This window comes from Neltuma alba, unplaced genomic scaffold (genome assembly GCF_004799145.2).
Source record: "Neltuma alba isolate B1F8T4 unplaced genomic scaffold, ASM479914v2 tig00004685_pilon, whole genome shotgun sequence".
Taxonomy (NCBI): Eukaryota; Viridiplantae; Streptophyta; class Magnoliopsida; order Fabales; family Fabaceae; genus Neltuma; species Neltuma alba.
This window is the reverse complement of record NW_021633817.1, coordinates 14,582-27,509: the sequence shown is the minus strand read 5'-3', so window position 1 is coordinate 27,509 and position 12,928 is coordinate 14,582. Positions and strand designations below refer to the sequence as shown.

The following is a 12,928-nucleotide window of genomic DNA, read 5'->3' as shown; positions in this document are numbered from 1 at the left end:
TAATAATTGGGTCTTATATTAAATATTATTATTTATATATAATAAATAATAATATGTTAAACATATCGATCCAACCTAGAATATATATGTGTGTACATGTATATAACAAAAATTTAGGCTTCGTTCCCTTCTTATATATATATTTTAAATGTGATGAGGAAAATGTTATTTTCAATTATAAACATAAAAAGTGTTGCAAATTGTCATATGTTACTTAAATACTTAAAGGTAATAAGAATTTTGCAGAGCTTAATATAAATGTAGTTATTGATGAATTTTATGTTTAAAAGATTGTAAAAGCAAATAAAAAGCATACCATACACGCTTCAGAGTTCGGACTGGGTTTGTTTTCCATACATATGCGGTGTGTCCAGAAAAAACTTTGTTTGCAGGGCATATTGATTTTTGACTAAAAACATATTTGCTAATCATTTGCCCGTTTATGTGCTTTCTAGGGGGAAACTAAAGACGCGCGCATACGCATTGGCGGTCGGCGCGGATAATTAACGACCCATGTGAACCCTTCGAAGGGAAGGCTGGAGTTTTTTTTATCTATAACCGCCATCCACTCGCTCCAGCCAGCTCTATTCCTTGTCGATGGCAACTGCACTTCACCGATGTTCTTTCAAACTCGCCATCACCGCCGAGTCGACTCCACTCGACGCGCCAAAGAAGAAGAAGAAGAAGAACGAAGCGGCGTTCAAGGAGACGAAGCAGGGTTTCGTGGACTACGATGGCGGCAAGCACGAAGTCTCCACCCGGCTGAGTGGGCTCCGCAAGAATGACATTCCTCAGCGCTATCGCTTGCGAGTAGAAGGCAGACGCTTCCAGAAGGACTGGACGGTGTCTGAGGTGGTGGACATGGTTTTGATGCTGAATCTGTCGGAGGATATCGAGGGACTCCTGAATCGCTGGGTTGGACGCTTTGCTCGGAAGAATTTCCCTGTGCTTATTCGGGTATTGTGAAATTCTCTGTTGGCATTTTATGCTTGCTGATTTTGTCTGTTGCGCGTAATTGCGCTGATATAGCTCATTTTGAATTTTCATGGTCACCGGAGTCCCCTGAATTTCTTAGTATTTTGCATTCGCATTTCTGAATACAGCTGCAAAAATAATTCTATTTACCTGTTAAGTTTCAGTTTGATACGCCAAAATCTAAATCTGCATTTTGATTATGTAGGAGTTGGTTCGAACGGGATCTATTGAGCACTGTAATCTAGTGTTCCGCTGGATGAAAAATCAGAAAAATTACTGTGCTCGAACTGATATATATAATATGATGATAAGGTTAAATGCTAGGCATAATCGAACGGATCAGGCGCGTGGATTGTTTTTTGAGATGCAAGAATGGAGGTACCAGGTTTTACTTTGGTGCAAACTCTCATTTTTAGTAAGATTGCGTTCAATATTTGTACGCTCCATATGCCTTTTATATTCATCTCGAATGTGGATATGGATGAAAATGAGATAGACTTTTGCTATTGTTGATGCCTCTTAAGTATGTTTTCCACTGGTTTGCTCATGATTACTCTTGCAATTGATTTTCTGAGTTTGCCTGATTTTCTGTAGTCACTGTTCAGGTTATCATATTGCATTCATCTTTTTTTTTTTTTTTTTAAGGTGCAAGCCTGATGCGGAGACTTACAATGCTCTTATCAATGCTCATGGGCGAGCAGGACAATGGCGTTGGGCTCTGAATATCATGGAAGACATGCTTCGTGCAGCTGTGTGTACCTTGTATTTTTCTTCCCTAATCAATCTTAGTGGGTCTAAATTGATGTGAGCAACCTCCTTTTTTCGGTTTCCTCAATTTTTAGTATTAGATTTCCTCAATTTGTTTTTTGTTTTGGCATATTATATCTTCTATAGCATTCATACCGTATCTTTTATCTCTTACAAGTCTTAGGAAGCATGCTCGCTAACCTGGAGGGATGGAAGCAAGTATGTTTAAGTAGTTCACCATATTGTTTGATGATGAAGTGTAATGAATGAGCTTTTTTACTTGTGCCAGACAAAGTATGCCCCATGAAATTCATTCCTTTGAAAAAAGGAAAAGAACTTAATAGATTAATGTTCATGTTTCTCTCATACGAAATACTTTAGATCTCACTGTTAGGTACTCTTTGAAGTTTGAATTTGCTTAACATGATGGTAGAGGATCTCTCTTTCTCTCTGGAACTATTTATGTTTTTGTTCTAACTGTTGTTGAGTTGTTGGAATGAGTAATTAAGTCTGGTGATAGATATTTATCTGCTATCTGGTTCAGGGGTTGCACTGTTCTAAACAACTTAGAAAAATAATTGATAGGTCTTGACAACTAGTGTTTTCATTTCGAGTGCTGTTTGTAACACTAACAAAATATTGCAGATTCCACCAACCCGATCAACATATAACAACTTGATTAATGCTTGTGGATCTAGTGGAAATTGGAAAGAAGCTCTTAATGTTTGCAAGAAAATGACAGACAACGGAATTGGGCCTGATCTTGTTACTCACAATATTGTGTTATCAGCATTAAAAAGTGGGGCTCAGTATTCCAAAGCTTTGTCTTATTTTGAACTAATGAAGGGAACTAACATTCGTCCAAACACAATTACGCTTAATATTGTGATTCATTGTCTAATAAAGCTTCAACAATATGAGAAAGCTTTTGTCATTTTCAATTCCATGAAGGAAAAGAGGTCAGAATGTCACCCTGATGTTGTCACATTCACTAGCATCATTCACTTGTATTCTATGTGTGGACAAGTCGAAAATTGTGAGGCTGTGTTCAATACAATGCTGGCAGAAGGGTTAAAACCTAATATTGTATCATATAATGCACTAATTGGTGCATATGCCGCTCATGGGATGGACAATAAAGCAGAGTTGGTTTTTAATGAGATAAAACAAGCTGGTCTGCGCCCAGATGTTGTCTCCTATACATCTCTGCTTAACGCTTATGGAAGATCTCAAAAACCCCAAAAGGCAAGGGAAGTATTTGAAATGATGAAGAAAAACAACTGCAAGCCCAACCTTGTTAGCTACAATGCGCTGATTGATGCCTATGGATCTGGTGGTTTGTTAGCAGATGCTGTTGAAGTGTTGCGTGAGATGGAGCAAGATGGAATTCAGCCAAATGTTGTCTCAATATGCACCCTCTTGTCGGCATGTGGACAATGCAACAAGAAGGTGAAGATTGATACGGTGCTTTCAGCAGCTGAGATGCGGGGTATTGAACTGAACGCAGTTGCATATAATTCAGCAATCGGAAGTTACATGAGTGTGGGAGAATATGACAAAGCTGTAGGCTTCTATAATTCCATGAGGAAGAAAAAAGTTAAGCCTGATTCTGTTACTTTCACTGTGCTCATCAGCGGTTGTTGCAAGATGTCAAGATACAGTGAGGCACTCTCTTTTTGGGAAGATATGATGCATCTAAAACTTCCTTTGTCCAAAGAGGTCTATTCATCTGTCATATGTGCCTATAGCAAACAGGCAAGTACCTTGTGAATATGATACTGCTTAATGGAGTAATTATAAAATTTCATGACTCTGGTTCCTTTTGTCATATTTTTTATTCATATTTTTGGGGTGATTTTTAGGGTGAACTCACAGAAGCAGAATCTACATTTGACTCGATGAAAAAGTCAGGCTATTACCCTGATGTGGTTACATATACTGCAATGCTTCATGCATACAGTGCTGCAGGTAGGGTAGGTTATTAAGTTATTAACCATTGAAACAATACTATGGTAAATGGAATTTATATATTTTTGGAGTAACTTTGTGTGTGTTTATCAGGTCATTGGGAAAAAGCATATGCACTTTTCGAAGAAATGGTTACAAATGACATCAAACTAGATGCTATTGGTTGTGCTGCTCTGATGAGAGCTTTCAATGAAGGAGGCCAACCCAGGAGGGCTTTGAATCTGGCAGAAAGCATGAGAGAGAAAGAGATTCCATTTACTGATGCCATTATCTTTGAATTAATATCTGCATGTAGCTTGTAAGTTGTAACCATGCCCTGCACTTTACAATGATCTTTCATGGTTGATTCTTTGTGAAACTTCTGTGATGTCCATCTCATCTTATTCTCCTGGACTGCATTCTTCTAATCCAAACTGGATTTTTTTCTTGTTATCTTCCTGATCTGGGCTTCATTGCGCATTCACCTCTTTGGCAAAAGTTTAATAGCTAATTTTTATTATTAGAAGTATTTTGCTAGCCATATTGTTTGATATATAAGATGGAGGGGTCTTCAGTTGTGAGACATAAAGATACTTGTTTTGCCTTCCCTCGTTTGGTGCAATTGGTCACTGGCTCATTGTTGCCTATTAAAGGCATATTTTTTAACTATAAAATTTGATTTTGATGTTACAATTTTGCTTATTTAAGCACGTGTTGCTGGGTAGATCTTCAACTAGGATGTCTAGATATTTGATTTTTTTTTGGCCTTTGGGAATGTCCCATGGTATGGTATTTTGGTAGAGTTCGTTCTACTTCTAGTTCTTAATATAAGAACTAGTTGGGGTTTGGTCCTAAATATATAAGATCTCAACCGACTTTATTTCTCAAATTTATAAATTTTCTATTGAAGTATTCTTATTGATTGCAAGGAGTTTCCCCCAAAAGGTAGTTTTAATGTACAAATTAGAGAGGGTAGTTTGGGAAAGTAAACACATATTTGTTACAAATAACTAAACTAATTTTCTTAATATCCCCATATTAGTTTTCTAGCTCTTATATTGAGGACCAGATATAGTATTATATATATGTCTATATGGTTTTTTTTTATATATCTTCCCTTTGATATTTTGGCTACAAATTTTTTTTTTTTTTTAAATTGTAGTATGTCTGTCTTGCTAAATTGTCTTTTGCCGTTAGGCTACGTGATTGGAGGACAGCTGGTGAACTAATTATCTATATGGAGCCCTTCCTTGCTGTAGCTTCAGTTGGACTTATTAATCAGTTCCTGCATTTTTTAGGAAAAAGTGGAAGGACTGAGACTATGATGCAGGTATCAAATCTTCTACATGTTTATGCTAAATGTTGTCGTGCAATTTCAATATGTTTTGCCACTACATTTATTTAGATCTCTTTTTCTCATTTAATGCATGATTCGAAGTGGTTACTCATCTGACATTATCTTGCTTTCTGGTCATCTTATTTTCAAATGCCCCAGTTGTTCTACAAGATGGTTGCTTCAGGTGCTGAAATTAGCTTTAGCACTTATTCTGTTTTACTGAAGAACCTTATATCCTCTGGAAATTGGAGGAAGTGCTCAGAGGTAACCTTAATTTCCTTCATATTCTTTTATGTATTGCATTTGGGTGTTCATCTAGCTCTTTCTTGAATATTTAATTTAAAAAAGCATACAGCTTCAAAGTTCTTGGTTTTCGTTGGATGTGTGCAATTTTTTCCCATGATGTTAACAATGGTTGGTAGGTTTGTTGCTTGGATTTTGGTAAACTTGTGGAACACTAATTCAAGAGTTTTGACTCTTTGAATGTGAACTCTTGTTGCCAAAATTCCTCCCACACTTTTATATATTGGCCCCATGCAATATCTTAGGGTAATGGGATAATGCTTTTCTCTTCCATACCGGTGCCAGTTCAGAACATGGGAGGTTGCATTATTCTTCTGTTTTTCTGGCTGCAAGGCAAATTTGCATATCTGGAACACAACATTTGTTCATTCCTAGTTTTCCACTAATTCCCTCTTTTATGAATGCCTGTAAAAATTAATGCAACCTCTTTCTGCAGGTCCTGCAATGGATGGAAGATGCAGGAATTTGTCCCTCATGTGAAATGCACTACGATATATCCTCATTTGCACGGAAAAGCTGTGGAGCTGAAAGTGCTGCTGTCATAAAAGAAAGACTTGGTATGGATTATTACATATATGATTTGGGAGAATCACATCTAAGTACCTCTAAAATACGCATATGAAATGGCCTAATACCAATAAAGTCCCAAGTGAATTGAATGCTAAATTTTTTGGCACATTGCATAAAGGGCCTTCACTTTTTTTGGGGGGGAAAAAAAACCTTCCTCGTCCATAGTTATTGCCGCTAGAGCTACCATCACTGGCAGCCGGCTACTACTGCCAGAGCTAGCGATGAGAGCTCTGGCAACCGGAAATTATTTGAGAAAGGGGTAGTCAATGTGGAATTTTGATTTCACCACTTTTGTATATAATAACAAGTAGACGCTCGTGAATGACAACTACTATAACAGCAATTATGAGCATATACTTAATCACTACATATAAGCAAAGTTGTCATTCATGGAACGTGATTGAGAGAAGTCAAAATTAGACAATCCTTGTATGGTTATCTTCTGTAAATTCTTTTTTCTCGCAAATCAAGCTATTTAAAGGTATCTACGCCTGCGTAGTTTGTGCTTTTGTTTTCTTAAATGCCAAAACTGAAGACAGATAATATTTTACAAGAATACAATCATCTTCTTTAATTATGCCTTTGTTGTTTTTTTTATTTTTTGAGTAGGTTTAGATTTTTTTTTTTTTACGTCATTGTCTTTCAAGTTAGAGCATCGTAAGACTGTCATGGTGTTATGAGATTCTTTTGACCTGAAATTCATTTCGGTCGTAAATTTGTACAGAATCATTGAACAGGAAATTTAGGGATCAAACGCCCACAGGACAGTCGTCCGGATCTCATCTTTTAAGTTGATCACTAACCATGGAACAGTTTTACATCACCGCAACCTGTGTTTCTAGCCTTCCGCAAGATTTGCATTTAAAAGCTTGAAGAATGTTAGTCTAGTAGATGTGAAGTTGATGTAAGGGATAGCTGCCGTTTATTTATTATGATGCTGGGAAGAATTATCCCGGGGAAAGTTGACGGGATTTTGTTTGACCTGCTCAGTCTGTATATACGTTTCTCAACTGCATTGATGTACAACTGATGAGTTGTTTGTAAAATGTAGCTTCTGGCATAGCACTTGAATCACACCTGAACTTGAGACTTCTTGCAGATCAGACCAGATTTTGCTCCCCGGAGATATGAGATGAATAAAATTCTATTATAGTCGAACATCTGATATTTGACAATAGAACGTTATAGCGGGTATTGATTGGAAGCAACAAACTTAGATAATCAGGCAAAGAAAAGAAAAAGCAGTGTTTCTCGACTGAAACTACTAATTGTTTTTTTCTCTCTCGCAACGCTGCAAAAACAAACTGTCGTCTTCGAGACTCAAGTGACACAATATTATAACACGGCGTATCAACTGCAAACCCTGCCTTCTTGCTAAAGTAATTACGCTTTCAATTCTTAATATAAGACTTATTTAACTAATTTGATTAGATTAAGAAAATTAAGTAAGTTAGTTAATTATAAGAAATGTGACACGTTTTTCTTAAAATATGATAATCATCTTTCTTAATACTCTATCTTCCTCTTCTACTTGATTATGGTTGGGGGAGTATCCATAGGGGTAATTTAGAGAAAATTGATGAACATGAGAAATGAGCCTTTTATTTAGGATCAAAATCAATTCAACAATTGAGGACCGAGTATCTCGTTATGTATTTTTAGTACTTTACACATAAAAAAGTAATTTTAGATCATAACCGACCAAACATATATCAGTAGTCACAGTTCATACTGTTCATTTATGATTGTTAGGCTAACTATTTCAGGATTAAAGAATAAAAAATATATTTTTTAAAATTAAGCGGTTAAAATTAAATGGATATTTTCGTAAAACCTTAAAATATAATTATGTCATTCTTTGAACCTCAAGAAACGCCTGGATTTTTAATCAAGCACTAGCATTTAAGTGTAAAGTCAAAATTAAGCTCTTGCAAAAAGGATCCCTGAAAAAAACTAGTAAATCTTAAAATGGGAACCAAATGACTTGACGTGATAGCTTTCCATTTATTTAGTAACAATTATAATAGTCCACACACATTTTTGGGCTTCGTGACCACGCTGATTTCTTAACACAGGCATGAAATGTTTGAGTCTGTTTGATGCATCATGTATTTTTTATTTTTGGCAATAAAAGAAGGTAAAAAATTTCTACTCTATTAATTATAAGACTAACCTCCGAAAATTTCTCGGATTCCTTCTGCTCTTGAAAGGTGTTTTTTTCCCGCCTGTCATGCAACGAAGGTTGTTTGCTTTGAGCGGTGGCAGGTGAACCTTGCCTCCTTGTATTTGAAAAACCAACAGACAAATGGAACGTGCATGATCATGATCATAATAATTGATAATACTTTCAAAATGTCTTAAATGACGTAATTACCCTTACGGGGTCCTAGCCGTTATTCTGTCCCCAGACGGCCACAGGGCCAAATACCCACTCGTCATTTTAAATCCAGGAAAGGTTATATCTGTAATTAGAATTGCTTCTCCCCCTCGCTGAATTTCTGTAGTTTTCTCCCTCCATTGTGAATCAAAATCAAAATACCACTAAAAAGGGCGGACACTGAACTATCTTTGTAGCTCTCTACATCTCTATTCTAGGGTTAGGTTTGGATTCTTCCATGGCTTCCTCTTCCTCTGACCCGAGCAAGTCTGAAGTTGGCGGCGGCGGCGGCAGTGCAGAGGTTTCGGATGTAGCGATGGCAAATGATAAACTCTTACTCTATAGGGGATTGAAGAAAGCGAAGAAAGAAAGAGGGTGTACAGCTAAAGAGCGCATCAGCAAGATGCCTCCTTGTGCTGCGGGGAAACGCAGCTCCATATATCGTGGTGTCACCAGGTACAGACCTCAATTTTCCGTTTGATTGCTACGAAAGTGATCCAGTAGGATAAATATGTAATGGTAAAGCGAATTCCTTCGCAAAGGAGAGAGGGAAAAACTGAAACCTATTCGTTTTGCTTCATGAGTAATAATAATTGACTCATTGACCTCAATTGCTTACGTGGAATGGGAAACTTACGAAGGCAGCGTCACGGCGCCAGAAATCTTATTTGATTTTTAGTGACACCTCAAAATTTATACCAGTGATGGAAGTGGCAATCAATGTCTTCCGACATCCTGCATTGGCATTGCTTTTGCTGACTTCTAAAGTCTTTACCTATCATTATACGCAATTCTGCCTGCCAAAGAAAATGTTATAAATCTCTGGATGCACCATTCTAGTGAAACTATTCTTGCAACGCAGGTAGCAACTAACAAAACGAGAAGCAGTTCTTTGTATATGCGTGATATGCTTGCGTCAATTCCACTGAATTTGATGCGAACTCTAGTTTCGTCAAAATAAGGGCTACCTTCTCCCTTTTTCAGTTTTTTCTTCAAGCGGAAGAGAGGATATAGCTGTCTCTTGTATGTTTACATCGTTGTAAATGACAATTGATAGATGATGTATAAGCAATGTTATAATGCCTTAGTTATATGTCTTAAGTCGTCTCACCTTACGGCTTACGCTATCATTTGACTGCTTTTACACACGCGCGCGCACACTTCTTATTGATCATTTTACATTCCCTTTAGATGATTGTAAGCCGAAACACTTCTTTAAAAAAATTTTGATGTCTAGAACTGTTTATAACACTTTTTCTGCTGTTTCAAATTATCCTGCAAGTTTCTCTTGCACTGCTTTTGAAATGCAATTGCTTCTCTAAGCATAGAACCATTCTTCCGTTTTGATGAATAAACAGGCATAGATGGACTGGTCGTTATGAGGCCCATCTTTGGGATAAAAGTACGTGGAACCAGAATCAGAATAAAAAGGGAAAACAAGGTCTCTTCTTCTCTCTGTCCTCCTTTTGGTCGTGGTACAGAAAGATGTTGTTGAACACTTGACGTACCAAACTCACATATCATTACAATCACTTACATCATTTAATTTTCTGTTATGCATGGCTTGACTGGACAACAATTCATTTATGATGTCAGTCTACTTGGGTAAGTTTGCCATATGGTGATTCCTTCCTTGTTTTCTTTTTAATATCTTTTTTCTTTTCAATTGCTGCGTCATTCATATTGATGCTTGCTTCTCATGATATGTCAACAGGTGCATATGATGACGAGGAGGCTGCAGCTAGAGCGTATGACCTTGCTGCTCTAAAATATTGGGGTCCAGGGACTCTAATCAACTTTCCAGTAAGATATCTGTTTGAATGATTATTTTGATGTGGAGGACACATTACTAGAGGAAAGATTTCCTTTCTTGTCACCCTTATCGTTCTCCTATTTCTAGATGAGTTTAAATCTGTTAAGATGGAAAAGACACGTCAACTGTTCTGTTGTAAATACAGTATTTCTGTATCAAACTTTAATCCGTGTAGGTGACTGATTATACGAGAGATCTTGAAGAAATGCAAAATGTTTCAAGAGAGGAATACCTTGCGTCTTTACGGCGGTGAGTATATACTTGACTAAAATGATTTTCTAGCACTAAACGAAATCGTTGCTAATATGGGATGCTTTCTGCAGGAAGAGCAGTGGTTTTTCTAGAGGAATCTCTAAATATCGGGGACTCTCTAGGTATCAGAAAAGGATACAAGATGCATGTGATGAACACATTTGTATGCATAAATATGTATATCTGTTACCTGTTCATTAGTGTTCAAACTTAAGTAGAAACATATTACATTGATTTTGACAGAGGATTGTTGCCTAGTGAGCTTTGCATCACACATTTTGAATTCTAACACTATTTATTTAAAAAGAAATTTATACATCAGAAAAACTTTTTTTAAAAAAATTATTATTTTGCAATGGTGAAGAATCAATTTGAGGAAAAAAAAAATTAATGGACCTCAATGTTTTTTTTTTTTAAAGGAATCCACTTGAATTATATTATTAATTGAATGTCTCTGCTCGAAATATCATTTAGTTATTCGTACAGAAACTCTTTTTTACAAGCATTTCCATTTATGTTTGTGTGTATGGTTCTTCAATGGTCTGCATATTGCATGATATATGAGCTTACTAAGTAGTGTATCCCTGTAACCATATGTTATTTTGGAGACGTTTGACATTGATTTGACGCTTAAACTTTTATTCTGCATGTCCTGGTGCCAAAAAGCAGCCGATGGGAGCCATCATATGGTAGAATGGCTGGATCTGATTACTTCAACAGTATACATTATGGTAAATAGAAATCAAATTTCACGTCATCTTCCATTATAAAGACTGCAGAGCTGTAACCACAGTCTTAACTATGCTTTTGTCAATTAAAAAATGTATTTTTACGTGAATTCAATTTACTCCACCTGTTCTTTATCTGCTCACAACTTGAGACTTTTCCACTGTTTTACAATATTAAGGGACCGGTGATGATTCAGCGGCAGAAAGCGAATATGGTAGTGGTTTCTGCATAGAACGAAAGATTGATTTAACAAATTACATCAAGTGGTGGGGATCCAATAAAAGTCGCCAACCTGATGCTGGAACAAAATCATCAGAAGAAAAAAAGCAAGGATTTGCGGGAGATATTTGTGGTGAGTTCAAAACGATGGAACAGGAACTCCAACCCACTGAGCCATACCAGATGCCACAGTTAGGCTTGCCCCATGATAGGAAAAAGCATGAAAGTTCTGCAGTCTCTGCCTTGAGTATTTTATCAAGGTCAGCAGCCTACAAGAGCCTGCAGGAGAAGGCGTCAAGGACACAAGAAAATTACACTGATAACGATGAGGATGAGAACAAAAATACTATCAATAAGTTAGACCAGGGCAAGGCACTTGACAGATCACCACATCATAATGGTGTGGATGAAAGACTTGACATTGCAATGGGAATGAGTGGGGCATTGTCTATTCAAAGAAATGTTTACCCATTGACTTCATTCTTGTCTGCACCACTTTTGACCGCTTATAATACTGCCGACCCCATGGTAGATCCTGTTCTCTGGACATCTCTTGTTCCTATGCTTCCTGCTGGCCTTTCTCGGACAGCCGAGGTTGGTATATCTGCTCAAATATGCTTTACTTTCTCCGAAGTTACATGGCCTCATAGTTGTAAAATGTAGATACATTACTAATCTGTCAGATTTTCTTATTTGTCCGGAGATCAGCTGCAGTTCCATATGACCCAAATTTCCTATTATTATGCAATGATGATATGTCAATAAGTCTAAATTATACCTTCAGTTTTCACCAAACAATTGATTGATGCAAATTCTTTAGTTGACTGTATGGTAAGATGCAAATTACTAGTTGCTTTCCATGTAGATTCTCCTCACCACGAACATATACGAATTGATATGCAGGTTACCAAGACCGAGAGCAGTTCAACTTACACCATATTTCAGCCAGAGGAGTGATTGGACATCGCCTTTTGGGTCTCTGATTTGACGAAAAGCAAGACATCTGCTTAGCAGGAGTGGATTGATACGTTCTTCCCTCGGTATTGAACAAGAGCACTACAGCAGCATAAGCATCTGAGACCTCGACTAGTCCGAGAATACCCTGAGGTTCAATTTTTGTAGGCACCGTATGATCCTTTGAGATTATAGAATGGAAAATATTGCATTGTGCATTAGCTTAATTGATATCTCAATCACATGTATAGAAGATGATAGTGTTACATAAATAGGGGGTCTTTTTAATTTTTTTTTATAGTGGGAATGTTTTTCTATTGCATGTACAGGGTTAGAGGAGAAATCACCAAGATAAGGGGTTATGGCTATTTGTTAATTATTATTAATTATTTTCATAAAATCGAGTTTATCAGATTGTATTTTATTATTTGCTCATGCTTGCTTCAGTGTTTTTTTTTTTTTTTTGGGTTCAATGCATGCTCTTGGCCACGTAGGCTTCGCAAGTCTTGTTTGAATTTACATTTCTAGATGAAGCATGGTGCTCTTCGTTTTCTGTGTATTTTCACTTGTACGATAAACGAATGGATTCCAACGCCTTGCACAAAATCCAAAAAAGATTTTCACGCTGGTTTATCACAAGATTTTTTATTTGCAATTTATTCATTTGGAAACCTAGTTAACGGATCATATTATTATTATTATTATT

The 12,928-nt window shown here is 36.8% G+C and overlaps 2 protein-coding genes across 2 annotated transcripts; both read left to right on the top strand.

Annotated features, from left to right (window-relative positions):
• The first annotated feature begins 461 nt into the window (after nt 1–461).
• On the top strand, nt 462–7,036 carry LOC114745467 (pentatricopeptide repeat-containing protein At2g41720-like). Its single transcript, XM_028933621.1, has 10 exons — nt 462–957; nt 1,181–1,353; nt 1,621–1,726; nt 2,368–3,477; nt 3,585–3,690; nt 3,784–3,988; nt 4,867–4,999; nt 5,165–5,269; nt 5,745–5,865; nt 6,603–7,036. The coding sequence occupies exons 1-10, from the start codon at nt 598–600 to the stop codon at nt 6,671–6,673; spliced, it is 2,490 nt and encodes an 829-aa protein (XP_028789454.1). The 5' UTR covers nt 462–597; the 3' UTR covers nt 6,674–7,036.
• Nucleotides 7,037–8,485: 1,449 nt separating this feature from the next.
• LOC114745469 (AP2-like ethylene-responsive transcription factor At2g41710) lies at nt 8,486–12,616 on the top strand. Its single transcript, XM_028933622.1, has 9 exons — nt 8,486–8,711; nt 9,614–9,696; nt 9,852–9,860; nt 9,970–10,058; nt 10,244–10,317; nt 10,392–10,442; nt 10,990–11,051; nt 11,228–11,862; nt 12,172–12,616. The coding sequence occupies exons 1-9, from the start codon at nt 8,494–8,496 to the stop codon at nt 12,223–12,225; spliced, it is 1,275 nt and encodes a 424-aa protein (XP_028789455.1). The 5' UTR covers nt 8,486–8,493; the 3' UTR covers nt 12,226–12,616.
• Nucleotides 12,617–12,928: the final 312 nt, after the last annotated feature.

Bases quoted from the DNA above. Each gene is read 5' to 3' on its own strand.
- LOC114745467 (XM_028933621.1), top strand. From the start codon at position 598: ATGGCAACTGCACTTCACCGATGTTCTTTCAAACTCGCCATCACCGCC. The intron at 958-1,180 runs GTATTGTGAAAT...TTGATTATGTAG, and splicing joins ATTTCCCTGTGCTTATTCGG to GAGTTGGTTCGAACGGGATC. The intron at 1,354-1,620 runs GTACCAGGTTTT...TTTTTTTTTAAG, and splicing joins TTTGAGATGCAAGAATGGAG to GTGCAAGCCTGATGCGGAGA.
- LOC114745469 (XM_028933622.1), top strand. From the start codon at position 8,494: ATGGCTTCCTCTTCCTCTGACCCGAGCAAGTCTGAAGTTGGCGGCGGC. The intron at 10,318-10,391 runs GTGAGTATATAC...TGCTTTCTGCAG, and splicing joins TACCTTGCGTCTTTACGGCG to GAAGAGCAGTGGTTTTTCTA. The intron at 11,863-12,171 runs GTTGGTATATCT...ATTGATATGCAG, and splicing joins GCCTTTCTCGGACAGCCGAG to GTTACCAAGACCGAGAGCAG.